Below are 21458 nucleotides of genomic sequence, written 5' to 3' on the forward strand. Positions count from 1 at the left end.
AGGTACAGCATCAAACGCAGTGCGAAAGTATAAATGCTGCAAAAATCAGTTGTTGTTTGCCCAAGTGAATGATGTTTGTCCAAGTGAATGATTATATTAAGAGTAATCAAGTTGACTGCAGTGCCCAGCCCTGGGATGAAACCGGTTTGAAACTCATCCCTTTTATTTCTTTGCGTTAACCAGGCATTGAATGATACAAGAGGTTGCGCAAAAATCTTACCAGGGCAGTCCAATAGGGCAATTGGACTATATGATCTTGAATCTGCCCTGTCCCCTTTCTTGCGGATAGGCAAAATTATGGTTCTTTTCCACGAGTTAGGTATTTTGCCAATCGGAAGGATATGTCTGAAGATTTTGTAAAGAATGGAGGCCTATGCTACCTGGTGCTGTTTCAACATAAAATGACGTCCGTCCGGTCCCGCAGCTTGAGCTTTGCTATACACTGCAATATATCGTCTTTATCGAATGCAAAGGCACAATTCATCTTTATCTCTGAGCAAATAGGTGTCATTTGAGGGGAAGGAGTCTGATAAACAGCAGTATAGTACTCAGTCCATCTCTCTTCTGGTATAGGGTTTACTTGCAAGGCCATCTGGGCAATGGGAGACACGTCACTGAGGAAAGACCAAATGCCACCTGATGATTTTTGGACAATTTAAGATAGCATCTTGTTTAGCTCGGCATGCTCGTAGCCAATTTTTATATAATAACTTCAAATGCTTTATCTGGGTGGCATTTTTTTTGTGGAGTAGCCTTTTTCAAATGCTGTATGTCTTTTCTCAATTGGGCTTTTCTAAATTTTCAAATCAAGGTCAAAGGCATGTATGTGCCTAGTATACCCTGCTGGTTAGAGGACCCATTTCCAATGAACATCTGTATAGACTTCAGATAACAGCCTACCTTATCATATTGGTTGTGGCCCCCCAGATCAACCTCTAGAACTCGTTCAAACTGGGACAGCTTATGTGCTGTCCATTTTATGCGGTTGCCTGCCTGGTTAACTACGACATGCTCCACTTCCCGATTGATTTCAGTTGAATTAGTGTCAGGAGCAACTAGCCATTTCCATGACAAACATAACTGACTATGGTCACTTTGGCTGTTTTAACATCCAGTGATGTGACCATATTTAGAAATGTTATGTCAGAATAGATGTAGTCTAGGTGGGCTGAAGATGTTTCTCTATGCCAGGGGGTTTTGGCGGAAACGTCCCCTTTGATAGACCCATTTATCATCACATAATTTCTTTCTTTCATGAGGTTTATCCAATGTAATGCATCATATGTAAGGGCCTTGGAGGTTTGTGAAATTAAATGCAGATTTAGGTCGCCCATGAGTAAAGTATGGCTGATGGTTTTATCCAATAGCAGGTCATTCAAGACTTCATATATATTCGAAAAACATCCGTGTCCAGCTGTTTACCACAATAGACATTAATTATGGCAATCGTATGGGGAGCTTTAAGTATTTTTACTACCTGTATGTATGGTGAGGGCGAACTACATGCTTTAATCTTGAAGTTCAAGAATTTTTTTACAGCTATGATCAGACCTACCATTGGACGGCCAATGAGGTTATTAATGGCTGGGATTGTTATGATGTAATAGGAATCCCATACGGGTTCAACAGAGAGCCCCGTTTCCGGGAACACAATGTTGTCATGGCTATTCAGATCTTCAGATTGAGTATTTATGCAATGCTTATGGCCCCGAGTGTTCCAAGACAACAGGCTCACGTTTTCTGTTATCCCGCATTTTTACGAGTTACTTATATGAGAACGTTGTGACCAGTTATCAAGTGAAGCTTGAGGATTCTGATGTATATTGGCTACGTTCTGATAAACTCTGGGTCTCGTTTGCAGTTGTAATGGCATGGATAAAGTACCTGCTGCTATATCTTGTACTAAAGAGAAGCCTAGATTAAACAGTTCTGATCTTGCCTGCCACGAGGCATTTATTGTGAATCCTGATCTCATGTAAAGCCTAACTTTTGACAAGTCACCATGATCTATAAACTCTACTAGGTCGAGGTCTGTGGAAGTTAGGTCCTGTAATGTCGATATCTCTGTACATCTATTCAGAATGCTCGTGCGGTTGAGGTCATACTTTGGATATGGATGATCTCTGCAGGTTAATATTAAACAATGGCAAGATCTATAGTCGCATTTTCATTTTGTTTAACTTTGCCCACTACATCCTCAAGGGTGGCTACCTTCATAGCATGAACTTGCAGCAGTGACAGGACGGATCCATTTTTGGCACACAAGGGTCCCTTCAGTAAGAGGGGTAAGGAACAAGTTACTTACCTGTAACTGTTGTTCTCCAGCATGGGTCTGGCATGGATTCAAATGCTCATGAATATTCCCCGTCGTCAGGCCGGGAATCCTCGGTATAGAAAAAAATCAGTATCAGTTTCGTTTCTGATCTGTCTTTCTTAGTAGTAACCAATCACTGGTCTCTGGGTCATACTGCCCCCAGCCAATGACTGCCCTCTCCCTAAGCCACGCCTCTGGCAGCCATCCTCAGATTTGGTAGCACGTAAAGTGGCAGTATGACCAAGTGAAAAACCACAGAGGGGTAGGCGGGAGGGTTCGCATGTGAATCCACGCCAGACCCATGCTGGAGAACAACAGTTACAGGTAAGTAACTTGTTCCTTCTCCAGCATGGGGTCTGGCATGGATTCACATGCTCATGAATATAAGAATACATAGCAGTATACACATGCACAACCACGGGAGGTGGCAACAGGCTCAACATTAAGCAATACAAGCATCTCTTACCTCCTCACCAGGCTCACCTTAAGCGAACAGGTTGCGCAGCACTGCTTGGCCGACACTGGCCTCCTCCCTGGAGTCCCGATCGACGCAGTAGGATCTCGTGAAGGTGTGCGTCGACCTCCACGTCGCAGCCCTGCAGATGTCGAGCAGGGGCACACCAGACAGGAACGCCGTGGTAGCAGCGATCGCTCTGGTCGAGTGGGCTCTCGGACGGCCGGGCAGCGGTCGGTTTGCCAACCGGTGACAGTGCATGATGCAGCCGGAGAGCCATCTGGAAATGGAAGCCTTCGAGAGAGCCTTCCCTTGATTCACAGGTCCAAAGTTTACAAACAGCTGTGATGTCTTCCGAAAACTCTTTGTGCGGTCCACGTAGAACTTCAGCGCTCTAGCCACATCCAACGAGTGCAGAGTCCTCTCAGCCGGCGACGAAGGCGACGGGAAGAAAACTGGCAACACCAAGGGTTAATTGAGGTGGAAGTCCGACGGCACCTTGGGCATGAAGGAGGGGTGCGTCCTCAGCACCACCCTCGTGTCGTGAAACGTTAAGTATGGTGGCTTGTAAGATAGGGCCTAGATCTCTCCCACTCGTCGTGCGGAGGTGATGGCCACGAGAAATGCTGTCTTCCACGACAGAAACTTCAACGGTGCCGAATGCAAAGGCTCAAATGGGGGGCCCCCCCATGAGCCTGGTCAGCACCACGTTGAGCTCCCACGCCGGGGCAGGGGCCTTCACCGGCGGGAATGACGGAACAATCCTTTCATAAATTCCTTCACCAGTCGATGAGACCACAAGGACGCCCGTCCCGTAGTTCTGGTGTATCGTGAGATGGCGGTCAGATGCATCTTGATGGAAGCGTGAGCTAGTCCAGCCTTGGCCAATGACAGTAGGTACGGCAATACTTGAGGGGCCGTAATCCGCAGAGGGTTAATCTTCTGTGCACGGCACCAGACAGAGAACCTCTTCCATTCATGTCCGTAGCACTTGAGAGTTGAGGACGCCCTGGCCTTTGCAAGAACCTCTCTGCTGTCGGCTGGGATGTCGTACCCTCCAAACTCTAGTGCTGCAGGAGCCAGGCCTGCAAGTTCAGCGACTCTGGGTTGTGGTGAAGAATGGCGCCTCCTTCTCTGGAGAGAAGATCCGCGTCTGTCGGCAGCTTGACTGGTGTGAACGCTGACAAGTCCAGAAGGTCCAGGAACCAGATCTGTCTCGGCCACGCCGGTGCGACTAGGATCATCCTGCACCGGGACCTCTTGAGCTGGTTGATGAGCCGGAGCAGCAATGGCAGCGGAGGGAACGCATAAAGAAATAGGCCGTCCCAGGGGAACAAGAAAGCACCGCCCATGCTCCTCGGCTGGGGGAACCTGCTGGCGAACCTCCGGCACTTGGAGTTCGTCGCCGTCGCAAAGACATCGAACTGGGGTTCGCCCCATCGTCGGAAGAGTCGATCCACTTGATCCTGGCGTAGTTCCCACTCGTGGCACAAGCGCAGCGCTCTGCTGAGTGAGTCGGCAATAGTGTTTTTTATTCCTGCCAGATGAAAAGGCACCAGAAACATCCCTTGTGCGATGGCCCAATGCCACAGATCCTGGGCTTCCTTGGGCAGGGGATCTGGTTCCGCCCTGCTTCCGAATGTAAAACATTGTGGTGGTGCTGTCGGTGAAGATCCTCACCACCTTGCCCTTGAGGGACGGAAGGAAGGACCTGAGGGCCCAGAACACTGCTCCAAGATGTTGATGTGGAGTCTTCTCCTCCGGGCACCAAAGGCCTCTCGCGTGGAGGCCCCCGGTGTGCGCTCCCCAACCTTCCAGGGGAGGCATCCGTCGTCACCGTCACCTGGTAGGCCGGGGCTAGGAAGCCTGTTCCCGCTGTCAGATGAGCGCGGACTCCCCACCATCGTATCGCCCGACGGAACGTTTCATCGAGCGAGATCCTGTCCTCGAAGCTGCCCGTCGTCTGGATCCAGTGGGCGTCGAGGAATTCTTGCAAGGACCGCATCCGAAGTCTGCAATGGGGCACCAGATAAATGCAGGAGGACATCATTCCGAGGAGGGACTTGATAGACCTCACTTTGGCCACGTCCGTGGCCAGTAGACGTTGCACCTTTCCTAGGATGGTCCTTATCCTTTCCTCCGACGGTGAGGCCCGCCGCGCCACTGTGTCGAGCTGTGCTCCCAGAAACAGGGCGACTTGCGATGGGACCAGGTGGGATTTTGGAAAGTTGATGGAGAACCCCAGGTCCGTGAGCAGCTGGACGGACTCCGCAGTGTGTTCCACGGCAAGCTCCCTTGTCCGTATGAGCCAGTCGTCCAGGTAGGGGTAGACGTGGATCCCCTCCAGGCGCAGCCGCGCCGCCACCGGTGCTAGGCACTTGGTGAACACCCTGGGCGCCGATTTTAATCCGAACGGGAGGGCCTTGAACTGGTAGTGCCGCCCTTTGACCACGAACCTGAGGAACTTTCGGTGCCTCTTTAGAATAGGGATGTGGAAGTAAGCATCCTCCAAATCCAACGACGACAGGAAATCGCCCTCCTCCAGCTGTCCCAGCACGTGCTGGAGGGTGACCATCCGGAACTTCTGTGCCTTGATGTATTTGTTTAGTCGTCGCAGGTCCAGGATGGGATGCCATCCTCCTGTCTTCTTCCTCACGAGGAAGTATCTTGAATAAACTCCGGAGCCCCGAAGCCTCTTCGGGACGAGCTCGATGGCAACTTTCCTGAGCATCGCCCGTACTTCCAACAGCAGTTGAGGGACGTGACTTTCCTTCCTGGCCACGGGAGGAATGCGGCGGCACCTCTTCTGGAACTCGAGGGCGTGCCCCAGGGCCAGGGCGTCCAGCACCCAACGGTCGGTGGAGATGGACTCCCACATGCCGACGAACTTCGTCAGCCGGCCTCCCACCGGGGTGCTTCGGCGAATCCTGCTTGGAGGCCGCTTCGCCTCCTTGACCACCTTGGCGACGACGGCGGGATCCACCTGACTTGCCGCCTCCCCTGTAGGCCTCCTGCGACAAAGACCTTGCCTCTTGACGGTAAGTAGAGGAGCTGCTGCCGGCTCCCTTGGAGGCACCCTGTCTGCCTCCGGAGCTCCGAAAGGACGGCCGTCGCTGTTGGAGCACCCCCAGTGCACGGGCCGTCTCCGTGTCCGTCTTGATCGACTGAAGGGATTCATCAACCGCCTTGCCAAAAAGGTTGTTCCCATCGAAGGGCATGTCCAAAACCTTGGTCTGAACGTCCTGGCAGAAATCCGTCGCCCTGAGCCATCCTCGTAGTCTCAAGCAAACGCTGTTGCCCAACTGACGGAAACCGGTGTCTGCGATGTCCGTAGCCACCGTAATGGCGTGGTTCGAGGCAATCTCACCTTCCTGCAAGATTTCCAGGGCCTCGGCCCTCTTGGCATCCGGAAGGAAGTCCAACAGAGGGGCGATCTTAAACCACAACTCCCTGTCGTAGCGGGCTACGATGGCCAGGGCGTTGGGCGCCTTGATGGTCGTCGCTGCAGATGAGATGACCCGTCGTCCCATCGCATCCAGTTTCCTACCCACGCCATCCGGAGGGGAGGTTGAAGTCGAGGCCGATGCCCCCCCCCGCTTTCTTCTTGGCTGCCGCTGAGACGACCGAGTCTGGGGTAGGTTGCACTCTAAGGCACAAGGGGGCAGCGTCGGGGACCGGGTACTTCTTCTCGTACCGGTCCCTCTTGGCAGGAGCCGTGGCAGGGTTCTTGAGGAGGGCGAGCCCCTCATCCCAGAGGTCATCAAGAAGCGGTACGGCGAGGACCGTCTTCCTTTTAGCCTTGCGCCGCTGGTAAAGGAACCCCTCCTTTTCCTCGGGGCAGAGCTGGAAGAGCTCGGATGCACTGGAGATCATTGCATGGAAGGATCCAATCTCGCCGGGCGGGGACGCCCGGGCAGGGGGCGACGGGGGACACGGCCCGTCGTCGCCTGCGTCGTCATCTGTACCCGTCGTAGTCGCGTCCATGCCTGTATCATCCCCGTGGGTAGTGGACCGGGGAAAGGCAGAGAAGGCCGCAGAGGCGGGAGAGGAGGCCTAGGATGTGTCGTCCTCTTAGGCGGTGGGCTCCCCGAAGGTCCTGGCTCCGGATCCTCCGTCGGGTCTGGCTCAGGCTCATCCGTCGGGGGGAAGGGGCTACCTAGTCCTTATCTCCGAGCATAAGGACTGGATGGCTGACAAAATGGCCGCCGAGGTGTCCTGCGGCGCCGGAAACGACGGGCGCGAGGGCTCTTGAGGAGCCTCGTCTGCATCACCGTCGCCCTCGTCGTCGCCCTCGTCGGGATCCCTCCCGATGGGCTGTGTCTCCTGCACGACTTGGATGAGCTCCTCTTCAGAGGTCGTGTCCGTATCCACGACGGCCACCCACCCCCCCCTTTTTCCAACGAGGGCTTCGTGGGGGTCTTCTCGATGGGCCTGAAAAACGACTCCCTCAGCGGTGGCAGGGAGACTCTGGTACCTGAGGGCGCCTCCACTGGTGTAGCCTCCACAAGCTGAGCCAGGGCCGCGGCGACATCCTCAATCGAGGTCCTAGCAGGGTGAATCACGGCCAACGTCACCTTCTGCACGCCCGGGGCCTTCACCTTCGGGGGAGGGTCCGAGCCTTGTTCCCCCTCTGCCGGAGTCTTCGAGATCGACCGGGGCCTCTCAGAACCTTTGCCGGGTTCTCGGACTTCCTCTTACCCGAGCCAGAGCGTTGGCTCGTGGTCTATGGCGCCGGGGAGGGTGCGCCCTTGCCTGGCAGCCAAGGAGCCCGACCGTTCGGCGTTCCCGGTGCCCGAGGTACTTAGCCTTTTGTTGGGCCCCCGTCGCCGGAGCACCCTCACAGGACTTAGAAGACCGCTCGGACTTCTTCTTCTTCTTCTTCTCCCCTGGCGGGATCTTACCTTCCAGCCAGTTGGCGAGACGGAGGTGGCGATCCTTCATGGTCCGCTCCGACATGTTTCCACAAAACGTGCAGTCCTTTTCCTTGTGCGTCTTGTCCTCATGGAGACAGTAGAGGCATAACGAATGCTTGTCCTGCTTGAAAACATTCTGAAGCTGGCATCCAGGGCAGGTCCTGAATAGCTTCCCGGGCGTCGAGCTCCCTTTCTCCTGGGCCATGCCGGGGTACTTCTTGAATCCTCCAAAAGCGTAACTTGACGAAATCTTCACCCTTGAGGGGCGTAGAAAACTCCGAAACGGATCCCTGTTGATCGGAAGTAGAAACGGTGGAGCTTGAGGCTCTTTTAACCGAAAAAATTAGAAAATCTCCTGAAAAAAGGGCGAAAACGCAGCAAAAGCTCCAGAGCTAAGCACGAGGACTCCCAACACTTGAACGTGCGGTAAAAATCTGAGGATGGCTGCCAGGGGAGGGGCTTAGGGAGAGGGCAGTCATTGGCTGGTGGCAGTATGACCCAGAGACCAGTAATTGGTTACTACTGAGAAAGACAGATCAGAAACGAAACTGATACTGATTTTTTCCTATACCGAGGATTCCCAGCCTGACGACGGGGAATATTCATGAGCATGTGAATCCATGCCAGACCCCATGCTGGAGAATAGGACAGATGTGCTTACTCTCTCTTTGCTCCAATGATGGCTGTGAAGCATGGATGTCCTTTGCAAACGGACGAGTACATGTGTTTGAATCTGAGACTAGTGCAACTAGATTATTTAGTGGTTCATATTCCTGAGGAGGAACAGTCCCAGGCTCCTGACTACTAGAGGTATGATTGAGCTGGAGGTGATTTTTTTTTCTTTATTTTTCAGGGCACTCAGACTTTACGGAACGTAGATTACTTGGGCACTATTTCCTTTGCTTGAGCCTTCCACTTAATTATGGTCACCCGTTTACGTCTGGATGTAGGAAGACGGGATGTTGAATTACCAAAGAAGGTGAATGGGTTAGTAGGCTTCGGGCAATCACCAATTTCTGGAACTTGTAAGGCTTTATTATGCAGATTGGCCACCTCCACTACCACGTCGTCTTGCAAACTGGTGGCAACAGAATTAGCAGTTGGTATGTCACCAGTATGGATGCCTGCCTGTTGATTAATGAACATGGCTAAATGGATTAAAATTATATTTGCAATGGAAGTTATCCTAGATTTCAGTGACAAACCTAAGTTCTATGCCTCATTAATTTATTACAACTCGTTTGTTGTAACAAGATGCCTTCTTTGCTATTGTCTTCCAATGTGGATATTTTGTTCTGGCTGGCATAGTAACGCAAGGGGAAAAGACTGCAAACCGGAGATTAAATCAGTTTGTATTACCTGGATTCCAGTCCACCACTCGAAAAGCGCATGCACCACCATTAATGGAGTACCATCCAAATAATGAACAGTCCAAGCGAGAAATCGAGTTTAGTCACTGGGTCCCGCCCATGTCTCTACCCGATTGGCTACAAAAGATTGCTGCTGGTAGCCAATCGGATGGAGGCATGATTGGAGCTACAGCAACTCCCCCTGCCGCGGAAAACCCGGCGACTTCACGCTTTTCCTTGGAGACCCGGAGACGAGCGTAAAAACCCAGAGGTTAGGCAGGTATGGGCACTTGCTGTGTCAGAGAAGACTGTCATGGACCTGTTGGACAGGAAGGCATCTATCCATGAGGCAGCTTCAAAAGAGAAGTTGGCTGCAGTTGTGAGATGGTATAATGTGATGTGGTCAACCAGATCGAAGGCAGCCGATGGGTCCAGGAGGAGAGCCAGTGTGCCTTCATCTTTGAAGGTGTTAAGTAGAATTTTTTTTAGTCCAATAGAGCCGTTTGTTCCATGGCCAGGCAGAAACCAGATTAGTGCATCCCTAAAATGGCATTAGCTTTGAGAAAGGACTGTATTTGGATGTAAGCTGCCCAGTCTAGTATCTTGAGGAGAACAGGTTCTGTGGTGATAGGGCGATAGTTGTTGGGAGAAAAGTCTAGGGAGGGTTTTTTAGCAGTGCGAGTCCTCAAGATTCTTTTAGACTGTTTGGGACTAGGCTGGATGAGAAGGAGGCGTTGATGAATCTGGTTATGAACGGGACTGTTGCAGATCATTCTTTGATGGTTGAGGCTGGACATACGTCAGCTTCACATCTAGACAGTTTAAGCGTTTTGAGGATATTTGCTGTTTCTAATGCTGTTACATTTCTGAATTTGCACGCTGGGGTGTTGTGCTTTGTCCTGGTGTAGGAGGGCAATTTCTTGGCAATTTTTTCCAGTAGGGGGGTTATTTTTGCTTGCATACTGTTTTGGATGCTGATGCACCAGGTTTCATTCTTGATGGTGCTTGGTGGTGAAGACAGGGTCTCCAATTCTCGAAGGACTTTGAAGGGTTCTTGCGAGTTTGAAGCATTGGCTATTCTTTGGTCGTAGGCTGATATTTTAGCCTCTATGATGGCCCGTTTGTGTTCATTAGCTATGCTAGCAAACGTGGATCTGTTGAGGTGGGTAGGGTCTTTCTTCCATGTGTTTTCCACATCTCATTTTGGAGCGTAGGACCGATAGTTCAGGGGTGAACCAAAAGTGAATGGCTTATAGGTTTGGCCTTTCTTGGGAGTTGAAGAGCTACCATGTTAACTGCATTGGTCAAGGTTGTTGAGTAATGGTTGGCAAGGAGTTCTGGGTCTGATTAGTCTACGTATTCTGCAGACCAGGGGGGTGAGGAGGCATGTGATGGAGTCTTTGGTGAGGTTTCTCAAAGATCCGGTGAGTGTTGGGGTAGGCTCTAGGTGGTTGGTGGTGGTTTCTGCATGGGGAGTAAAAAAGAAAAGGATGCGATTGTCTGCCCAAGGGCAATGAGCATTAGTTGTGATGGAAATCTGGCTGTAAAGCTCCAATATCCAGTCCAGTGATCTTCCATTAATGTGAGTAGATTGTGATTTGATGAGTAAAGCCTACGTCAGTAAGAGTCTTGGCTAGCACTATCACAGCAGTGTCTAAAGGGTCGTGGATGCCTAGGTTGAAGTCTCCTGAGAGTAGGACTCTCGACGCGGGGTTGATGTTATTACTAATTGAATTGATTAATTTTTTAAAGGACATGGGGGCAGGGGGCTGTCTGTAGATAATGTGAATGGTGATGGAAACAGAGGGAGGAGGTGAAAGTACTTCACATTTTGCGATGCTGGGGGACTTAATAGGTATGATTAAAAGTGAGTCTTTGTAGAGGCAGACGTCTGCACCTCTAGCTTCGGTTCTGTCCAGTCCGAGTATGGTGAATCCCTCTGGTAGGGCCATGGCGAGGGCAAGGCGCGAGGCAGGATGGAGCCAAATCAAGTCTATGAAAAGATAAACTCAAAAGAAACAAGAGGGATAATTTCTCCTCAAAGTACAACACCCATGTGGCAGAGAAGGTTACATGGTGATGAAACATAAAATTACAAATTACTTTCAAGTGTGTAGTGGAGCAGATGGGAATAGAAACGCGCCCCAGAGGGAGTACAGGGCTGAGGAAAGCTTATGAACGCTCCAGAACCAGAATTCAGATCTCCAGCGCCATCTGTTATTCCAGCGCTGGGGAAAATAAACATCTCTACCAGTGCACCGCAATACTTAACTGCAGTACATCCTTCCAATACTGGGACTAACAGAACTTTTACAAGACATGCAAATTATAAGCCACAGTTACTTCTCCCCATTTGCGAGTGGACTTAACAATGTACACCGTTTCTTACCTGCAGCACACCCACCTATTCCATTAATGTGAAACACAATGAAAGATTCAATGAAAAGCATAACCAGCACCACTCCCTAGTATACAGTACATTTATGCACCTGCAGAACTATGCACTCATACAGAATAGTATTTCCCAACATAGGGTAAGAGAAGACCAGTACAGAACCACAGCAGGAGGGAAAATAGATACGAAAATGAAAAAAGGACTCCCCCGCTGCATATTGGGTACTTGCAGCAAGGTAAAGTGGGTGGCGTGAATCCTATCCAACCAGCCCTACAGATAAGGGGTGTATCGGCCAATTTTACTAAAAAAATTGGCAACAAGACACGCAGGACCCTGTGCCCCTGCTTTCACTTACATGTCTCCATGGATATGATTGCACCAGTCTTGTATGGAGTACCACAGGAAGAAACTACTATTGTTACTGCCCAATTGGAAGAAGTAAACCTGTGCCTTTTAATGTGTATTAATAACTAGGTGCCAACAAATTATTTAAAAAACAATGCTGTTTTCCAGTTAACAAAATTTTTACTCGCTTATAAAATACTCCTGTTGTGAACTGGACTTATGATTTTACTCCACTCCCTAAAAAAATCATTTTAGTTGCAGCTTTAAAAAATTGGGTGCAAAACACTCCCACTCTTATATGAAGCACTGTTTCCAACCATTAGGAGGAACAGCTCTTTCAGGAGAAACCGAAAATAATCCAGCCACATCCAAAACATCCCTTTTACTGAGAAACAATCTGCAATGCCTATTTACCCCTCAGTTGTCACTACCTGCTAAGAGAATTTTTTTTGCAGGCTCTGTCAAATCAGGTAGTGGCAGGGTTCAGAGCTCGAAAATTAAGTTTGGATAAGCAGGAGCTAGCAGCAGCTACTGGGTATCCAGCATTAATCCGTGACCAGGAGCTACCACTGGGGAAGAGGAGCTAGTACATAGCATTCTGCAAATATAACTTCCACTTAAAATCAAATATATTGGTGGCGTGGCCTGGAGCGCTAGCGATGTGGTCGCTCTCTTAATGGCCTCTGTGGGAAGCCCGTGGCGCCGCTTCCTTCTACCACAGTTTCGGTGAACCATTGTGATGCAAATGCCTGTCGTGGCATCTAGAAGGTGTGGACATCTGCTGGGGCGAAAATGAGAGGCTGATGTCCATCGAGAGCCCAGAGCGAGAATGAAGAGCCCCGCGGATCCGCTGCCGTATTGTTCCAAGATGGCGGGCGGACCCGATGCGTCCTATAGCAGCATGTGAGGAGGAACCATAGGCGGGTGATTGCGTCCCAGTGTGACGATATGGGAGCGCCTTGATGGCCTTGCAGTCTGAATACAATCCGGGACCCCCTCCTGATCGCCCACCCGGTTCAGGTGCGGTGTCTGCCACATTAACCTGGGGAGACGGACACACCCTGCCCGCGTGCATTGGTGAGGGGCACAGCGGTATCCACGGCCCCCCACAGGAGGATCGAGGTGGGTCTGGATGGCCCGACGGCACCGCAGTGAGGAGCGCGGCGGTCGGGCACCACAGAGGAGACAGTGGACTTCTTCGGTCCCTCCCCCATCGGCGAGGGGGGACCACCCCTCTCCCACCCCTGTGTAGCGCTCAGGCAAGCCGGCCTCCGCTGATGGAGGTCCGGGCGGCGCAGTGCTGATCCTGCAACACCCACGGGGTTAGAGCCATACAAGCCCCTTTCAGCCTCCAACAATATTCATCTTCTCCGCCCTAGAGCCTGCATTGGAGAGGGGGGGGGGGACCAACTCCTAGCTGTGCCGCCTCCTCGGACTCCGAGCATCGCTGCAGTGTATGTGGAGCTCCCGGAGTCCCTCAGTACCACAAAGCCCAGCTACTGGCAAGAAATTAAAGAAAACCTATGTGGGAAATCTATCACGTTAAAACTACTGGGGGCTAACCGAGGCAGCAGGACCCGCTCAGGGGATGTAGTCCGGGTTTGAGCGTTCAGCCTTCCTCTCCCCCGGCATCGAGCCACTCCGGAGCCCATTTCCTGGGGCGCCCCGGTTCACATCGTAACACCTCCTACGCCCCCTTCTGAAAAGCAAGCCGTCCCCTCTGGAGGCGACAACCGGAACTCGCCAGCTCTGCGGGGCGAGGGCCCCACTGGTTCCACAGCCAGCAGCAACACATCTTGACTATCCTGGTGTGGCCTGGGAGCTTGAGCACCCCCCACCCTCCTTAGAGGGCGCTCTCCTCTCACACTTGAGGGGTATCCGACGTGCCCACTGTCTCCTCAGGGACCTTGGCCACACGTGACAAAACCTAGAACAAGGGAACCCCCACCAATTTAATAGTGACGCGCTGCATACGGGAAAGCTTTGCTGCAACAGATAACCGGAGTCGAATCACCTTTCCATCCCCGTTCAGCAAAGAAAAGGGGGTCAGGCCATCTTCCTTATCTGCAGCCCTCTGCCTTGGAGACCACAAAAGCTCCCCGCTCTACCAAACAGTGGACACAATGTCCAAGCAGTCTAAACTTACCAAGAACCCAGACATTGCTACAATGTTGCTTTCAGCAGACAGGGGGTAAGACACTTGATCCCCCTAAACTTACACCTCAAAAAGCTTCGGATGACAGAGGATCTTTGGCCACGAAGGAGGAAATCCAAGCCTTTATGTTTGACATTAAGGCAGAATTCAGATCATGCATGACCGAGCTCACTACAAAACTGCAACAGACCAACCAAAGGGTCAAGGAAGCAGAACAGAGGCTAGGGGAGATAGAGGACCACTCAAGTCCATTCAGCAGCCCTGGGGGAGATCCAACGCTCGATCCGAACTCTCCAGGATAAGTGTGTGATCCATGAATTCAAGCAGGACCACCTCAAAAACAGGGCCCGTTGCACCAACCTACGTATTCAGGGCATTCCATCCTCAGTCCCAGACAAAGACCTGTCGGAATACGCGGGGGGACTTCTTCCAATCCTTACTACCTCAGCTAGACAAACACCAGCTGATACTGGACTGCACCCACAGATTACGCCCTCGACAAGGGGTGGACTCAGATTTCTCCCCCCGCCCCCGACGTAACAAGGGTGCACTTTTACACCACAAAAGAAGCCATATCAGCAATAGGTCGGTCCCGGGACAAACTGACTTTTCAGGGCTCCCCCCGCCAGACATATCAGGATCTCTTCCCCCCTCACGCTACAGAGCAGATCCCTCCGACCTCTAACTCTCTTCCTCCAATGGCACTGCAATTTTCCTATAAGGGTACCCTCTGAAGAATTAGTCATCTTGAAGATGCAGAGAAGATCCTACACCCGGACTCCCCTGGGGGTTCAGGGAACCCGGCTCCCGAGGGCGCAAAGAGCGTGACAACTGCCTCCCTGCCGAAACCGAGACGGGCGTCCTGGTCGAGGGTGCAGAGGAGCAGGAAGGGAAAGTGACCCACGGCAGAAATGACAAGCTTCTGGGGCTTGTGAATCTGGGAAACCGAGGGCAACTCTATGGACCGCTCCGGCCTGATACTGGAGTCCCACCCCATCGCTCCCTCGAAGGTTGCGCGCTACTTGGTATAGCTTCGTTGACCCCGAAACATGACTTCCCACGGCCCATGCCCACTTCCAAGGTACAGGCCATCGAAAGGTCCTTGGAAAGAAACACAGAGCTTGTTTCCTGCCCTAGCCCGGTTGGCTGGGGACACATTTTGACCCGGTTAGCCTGCGGAGGTGCTGAACCCAAAAAGTCGCCCCCCCGGAAGGTTAAAGTTCCGGCCTCCCATTGGAGACCTAGGTTAAAATCCCAAATGCAGGGTGACATCCAGCTAAAGACTCCCCGAAATGCTGGTTGACACGCGCTCATCTCAATCCCCACACCTGGACCCCACCACGGTGTCAGACTCCACCACGAATCATCAAATCTTGAAGCTGGTCTCCTTCAATATTAGAGGGCTGAAATCCCCCGCCAAGCGCAAATCTATTTTGCAGAGACTGCAGGATGAAGACGCCGCAGTGGCCTTCTTGCAAGAGACCCATCTACTGCCGGCAGACTCCGCGCTGAACACTACCCACTCCAATTCCTGGCCTCTGGCGGCACAAAGAAGGAGGGAACTGCGATCCTCTTTGCAAAAGGGTTGAACCCTCAAATTTTGGAAACGAAACAACGCCCTGAGGGCCGCTACATAGCGGTCAAATGCCTGTTGCTGGGACAACTATACTCATTCATCTCAGTGTATGCCTCCAACGAAGGACAAGCTACCTTTTACGAGTCTCTGGGCAATGCTCCCCCCCCCCCTTTGCAGAAGGTCAAATCATAATCGGAGGGGACTTAAAATGGGTTTCCAGACCCCACCAGTGACAGATCACATCCTCCCACCCCCAAAGACTTCAAGCTTGCTATCAGTCTCCTCAGCCTCTTCAGGACCTTGGACGTGGTGGACTCATGGCGGGTGCTCCATCCCACCGAGTCAGATTTCTCTTTTTACTCCCATGTACACAGAACCTTTTCTAGGATCGATCTTTTGCTTACATATCCACAGAGTCTGGCCTATGTTGACTGGGTATCCATTGGCTCTAGAATTCTATCCGACCATGCTCCTGTAACTTTGGCGCTTCGAGCGCACAATCCAATTCCTGTTACGCTCAACTGGTCTCTGCGGAGGCGTTGGGGCACAGATGCAGCCCTCCCTGGAATTAGATCACCCTCTTCAGATTTCGTCCCCTGCGAATCAGCTGTGGGCAGTGACAATCGGTGGCACTGCTCCTGTGTGGATATGGGGAAACGCGAGTACGCTGATAGGTGACTATGGTATCTCCCTAACCCTTCGACCCAAGGTGCGATTTCAGTGGGCACGTACCGGCCCATAAGGCTCACCTGGTAAATGTGAATGATGAGCTCTGCGTCTTGCTGCTTCTGGCAGGGGCGCTTGTTAATGCAATAGAGTTCCTTCACTGATTCCTGAGTATCAGTCCAGTCCTGCTGCGACTAAGCTCCTCTTTCTGCTTTCTTGCAATGTCTCTCGTCTTTTCCCCTTTCTGTTGCAGATGCTCCGAGTTTGGATGATGAGCATCGTGCCACGGTGCCCAGATGATGCTGTCTGCGTTCCGAAATGCTTACAGGTGAGCCACGGTGCAGGAAGAAGATGACTGTGCTCCAAGATGTTTGCAGGTGAGCCGCAGTGCCAGAAGGAAGCATTCAGGTGAGAGCAGAATCCGCAGGATGGCGAGTATGATTGTGGATGGCAGGATCTCTTCAGGCAAGTTGAATCCCAGGCGACGCGAGCGTCACGCTGCACCGAGGTGCATAATAACGCAAAGCGTTTGCTTGTGGGATCGGTGGGTTTATACAGTCTTGTTCCTAACCACGCCCTGTAGCTCTGGCCTGCCTGCTGCCACACCGATGAGTCAGCATCTGCAAAGGCAATCCATTAGCAGCCACACCCAAGAATACACTGGGGGCTGCTTAATGGATGGAATGTTCAAGGTTAATGCATCTGAAGTGCTATGTCCATAATAAAAGCTTCTTGGTGTTAAATGGATGTTCTTGTTTACTTTTGTTCATGAGCCTGGTGCCAAAGGCGCCAGGACAGTGTCCACCCAGGTCTCCTGTGCATGCCTGTGCCCCCGACTTCATGACCATGACAATTCCAAACCTGCAACGCAGATGGACCTTGTATGACCCCATGCTTAATGTTATGCTACTGAGAGATAATTGCCGAAACAATCCAGAATTTCTTCGTGGAAAACCCAAAAAAGGATACAGCAGTAATTTGAGGGGAACTGATTGCGCAAGGAGTAGCATATCATAGGTGCAAAAGACAAGCCCGCCTGGTCCTTGAAGAGGAATTCCAAGAAGCAGAAGAGAATCATAAGCGAAAAGGCTGGTCCCCAAAAAATCAGCGACCCATTCGCGTCGCCCGGAAAAAGATAGAAGCACACTATGCAGAACATACTGCACATCTGCTGGCTAAATCAAAACAATTCTATTACCCCAGCAAAACTAGCCAAGGCAAAGAGGAGAAATACAATTGCTGGGCTTCGCGGCCAACATGGCATGGTGCAATACGCGGAGCAAGAGAAGCTGCAGCTAGCAACGGCTCATCTGCTGCAGGTGATAGCTGCGCCTCCGCGAGACCAGGGCGAACGAGAAGATTTGCAGAAGGCGACACTTCCCCAGCCGAAAGACTCGGTCCAGGAAAACTTGGACGCTCCAATCTCAGGTGAGGAGGTGGACGCTGTCATTAAATCCCTTAAATCCCGAGCCGCTGGCCCGACAGATATTCCACTAAATTCTATGCGGTCTTCTGGCCCCAACTGATCCCCTGCCTGGTCACGCTCTTCAACTGCTTTAGGGAATCAGGCTCTGCAACCCCTTCCATGCAGGAATCAATCACTGTTCTTCTACTCAAGCCGGGCAAAGATCCCAGAGATAACGCCTCCTATAGACCGATTGCCCTACTGACAGACGCAAATATCTACTCCAAAATCCTCGCAAACCGCTGGTCACACATATTGCCCAACATAATCAATCCCGACCAAACCGGCTTTATTAAAAACAGATGTGCAGGAGATAATATCTGCAGAGCCTTAAATTTAATTAATATCGCATCTCAGGATTCACGGAAACTGGCGCTACTGGCCCTGGACGCTACCAAAGAGTTTGACAAAGTCGATTGGGTTTTTATGTGTCTCACCCTAGAAGCGTTTTGCTTCGGACCAGCTTTCCAAAATATGGTCCTAGCCAACTATAAATCCCTGAAAACTCTCCTCAGGGTTAATGGCTCTCTCCTGCCCAAGTCCTCTAAGTTGCGGGACCAGACAAGGATGTCCGTTGTCCCCGCTTCCATTTGCACTAGTTATGGAGCCCTTTGCTCAAAAAATCAGACTGAATACTAAAGAGCCTACAAATTGGCTCCTCCCAGCACAAAATAGCTCTCTATGCAGACAATGTCTTGCTAACCATCTCAGAGGTTGGCACTTCGCTAGAGCAGGCTCTCTCTGAAATTGATAGTTTTGGGAGGGTCACAGGCTTCTCCATTAAGTTTGACAAATCTGTAGCCCTGGGGATAGGCCTAACACCAGGTGTACGGGAATCCCTCGTCCCTCTTAGCCCTATTCAATGGAAGGATAGGATGATTTCTTACTTGGGGGTTCAGGTTCCCTCGAGCCAGGAGGAAATATAAATTTATAAATATAAAGTACATTTTATCCCACTCTTTAAAGAGCTTGAAAGGACCTGGAGCACTGGTCAGCACAAGAAATCCTACTAATGGGTCGTATCACAGCCTGTAAAATGAACCTTCTCTCCAGGTTCCTATATTCCTGCTCCTCGCTGCCCGTCACAATTCCACTCCCTGCACTCCGCAGACTGCAAAGGAAAATGCTACGGTTCATCTGGAAAGGTAAAAAAGGCCAGGATTTATCAGAAAACAACGATGGGCAATGCTAAACTAGGCGGGTTGGGGGTCCCTGACCTGCAGGGCCATCAGGTGGCAGCACAGTTAGCTCACACCCATGCTTGCCTGATGGCCTCGGAGCACCCTAGATGGGTGGAGGTAGAACAATCCCGCTCGTCTCTTCCCCTACACTTCCTCGCACATCTCTCCCCCACAGCATCAGCGATGGGGACTGCTATCCTCCACTAAACATAATCTGCGCATATGGGACTGGGCCTTGAAATGCAGAGGGATCCCAAGGGGTCTGGGTCCCTACTCCCCAATTTTCCATAACTCTGAATTCTCCCCTGGGGCCCAACCCCAGAATTTAAAAAATTGAATTGCAGGGAGTTTTGAAACTCTGGCCCAACTCTTTGTGGGGGGTCTATGCCGCACCTTTGAACAATGCAAGGAGGCCTTCCAACTCAGGGTGACAGACAGATTCCCATACATTCAACTCTGCCACTGGTGTTCTCACCCACTCTTCAAGCCGCAACATGCACCCCTACTTCCCTTGAATTGACCCTACAGCAACTTCTGGCGCCAGGGAGGATTTCCACCCTGTATAAACACCTACAGGGAGACTTTCTTTCCTCAAAGACCCCATATATGGCGCAGTGGGAGGCAGACTTGGGACAGCCGATGGAGGATCAGGCGTGGGCGGACATATGGACACGGACACACTCATCATCCTGCTGCATCACTAACAGAGAATGTGCATATAAAATACTGTTGCGCTGGTATTACCCCCCCCCCCTTTTAGGCTCCACCACATGAATCAGGCCCTGGACCCCTCCTGCTGGAGAGACTGCGGACAGCCGGGCTCCTTCTTCCACGTGTGGTGGCTATGTCCTAAAGTAAAACATTTCTGCAAACAATGCCTAGCCACCATCGAAAACATTACCCAAGCAGCGATTCCACTGGAACCCGAACCTGTTCTCTTGGAGCCCCGGTCCCAGGGGTTTACCCTAGATCTGGAAGGAGAGCCAAGCTGATGACTCAGTGCCTTTTAGTGGGGAGAATCATAGTCGCCAGTACCTGGAAATCAACTGAAGGACCTTTTAGGTCTTTGTGGTGGGGGAAGATGTAGGATAACTTGATCGCAGAGAAAGTGATGGCAGCCAGAGCTGGACTCCTACATCATTTCCTGAACATTTGGGCTCAATTCCTGGATTATGACCGGAACTTCCCAGCCTTAACTTATAAGCCACCGGAGGTTAGGAGAGTCCTTGGCGTTGAGGGGGTGGGGGGGCCTGGCGGGGAGAGGGGACCAGGACTGATGCAGAGGGCACAAGCGGATGAGACTCTGGCCCTCTTCTGTTGACATGCGGGGAAAATGGGGGTTATTTATATATAAATGTGTTCCTTTTGTTATGACTGTTGTCACCCTGCATTGGTTTAAAATAAACATTTAAAAAAAAATGATAAAATATATTAATTTGTACATTTAATGACCCCTTATGCTTTAAATGGTGTACAGATGTGTCCCCAATATTTATTTTTAGTTTGCCCAAATGCACACAGTTAAATTCACATAGGTGCGTTTGCTCTGCATTCGTTGGTCTAGGGAGCCAAAGGTTGGTCTAGGGAGCCAAATGTAGCTCCCGGTAGCTGCTGCTGTCAAGCTAACCAGGCTCTTCTAGGCTACACGCAGAAGCTAAACAGTTCCCAGCTCCCCTCAATTTTGAACCCTGGGGTTGGACTATCTTCATCTAGCTGCGAACAATAAACAACCTTACTGGGGTAAGGTTGCTCGTCTTCCACACAAGACCTTTGCGTATCACATGGCACACAAAATGGGAATGTGGTCTGCGCCAACATGCCTTCACAGTAGGGTATCACAGATAGCCAACCAGAACCTAAGGACAATATGCATGGCAAACACACGGTTGTATATTTCCCTGCTGCAGATTATTAAACATGTTAGCACTACCTACTAAGTGGCCACTTCCTTTGGACCCTTCAAGTGCTACTCCCATTGTAGACTCTGCAGGAACTTGTGACCAGTCACATTGTTTACCCCCATCCTTCACTCGCCCTAGTGAAGTGATTTGTGCCTCCTAGGCACTGAAAGGAGGCTGGGCTTCAACATCACATCTAGCCATGTACCTCAAATACATCATGGACAGTGGCAAGAAAAGTGGAATAAAGGGACATCATAGTCCCACATGCCAGTACCTCAAAAAAGAAGTGTGATCATAGGGATCTACACAAAATGCGCCTCAACACTGACCTATGGCGACAACCATCTTTTCAGAACCTAGACCTGCCCAAACACACACCTATCAATGCACCTCAAACTTCATTGTGGTACTGAAACTGTTGGGGCAAGAGGTTTGAGGGGTATGATGTATAAACATGTGGGTATACTTACTGCCATACTAGGGCTGGACTTTGTGAGGTACACCACCGTGGGATAGAATTGGTGCTTAAGGTAAAAGGCATGGGCCACCACGGCTGACGTCAGGGCCAGGCTGGCGCTAATCATGACCGCAACGCGCAGCATCTCTCCAGACGGACCTCAGGGCCCTGCAAAGCAAAATAACAAATGCTGTAGGTACAAAGCAAGAAACACTTACAAACACTAGAAGTTAGACAGTTTCTGCTAAGTTGCTTTAGTACATTAAAGTTGTAACCTTTGCATCATT

The 21458-nt window shown here is 51.1% G+C and overlaps 1 protein-coding gene across 1 annotated transcript in view; it reads right to left on the reverse strand.

Annotated features, from left to right (window-relative positions):
• SYVN1 (synoviolin 1) overlaps window positions 1–21458 on the reverse strand; it is an 890352-nt gene that overhangs the window by 765928 nt on the left and 102966 nt on the right. Inside the window, exon 2 of the mRNA XM_069644965.1 lies at window positions 21185–21339. Coding sequence (XP_069501066.1) covers window positions 21185–21316 — 132 coding nt within the window. The 5' untranslated portion in view covers window positions 21317–21339. The remainder of the gene's footprint in view (window positions 1–21184; window positions 21340–21458) is intronic.

The sequence above is a fragment of the Ambystoma mexicanum genome, chromosome 2p (assembly GCF_040938575.1).
Source record: "Ambystoma mexicanum isolate Mex_15411 chromosome 2p, UKY_AmexF1_1, whole genome shotgun sequence".
NCBI classification, from domain to species: domain Eukaryota; kingdom Metazoa; phylum Chordata; class Amphibia; order Caudata; family Ambystomatidae; genus Ambystoma; species Ambystoma mexicanum.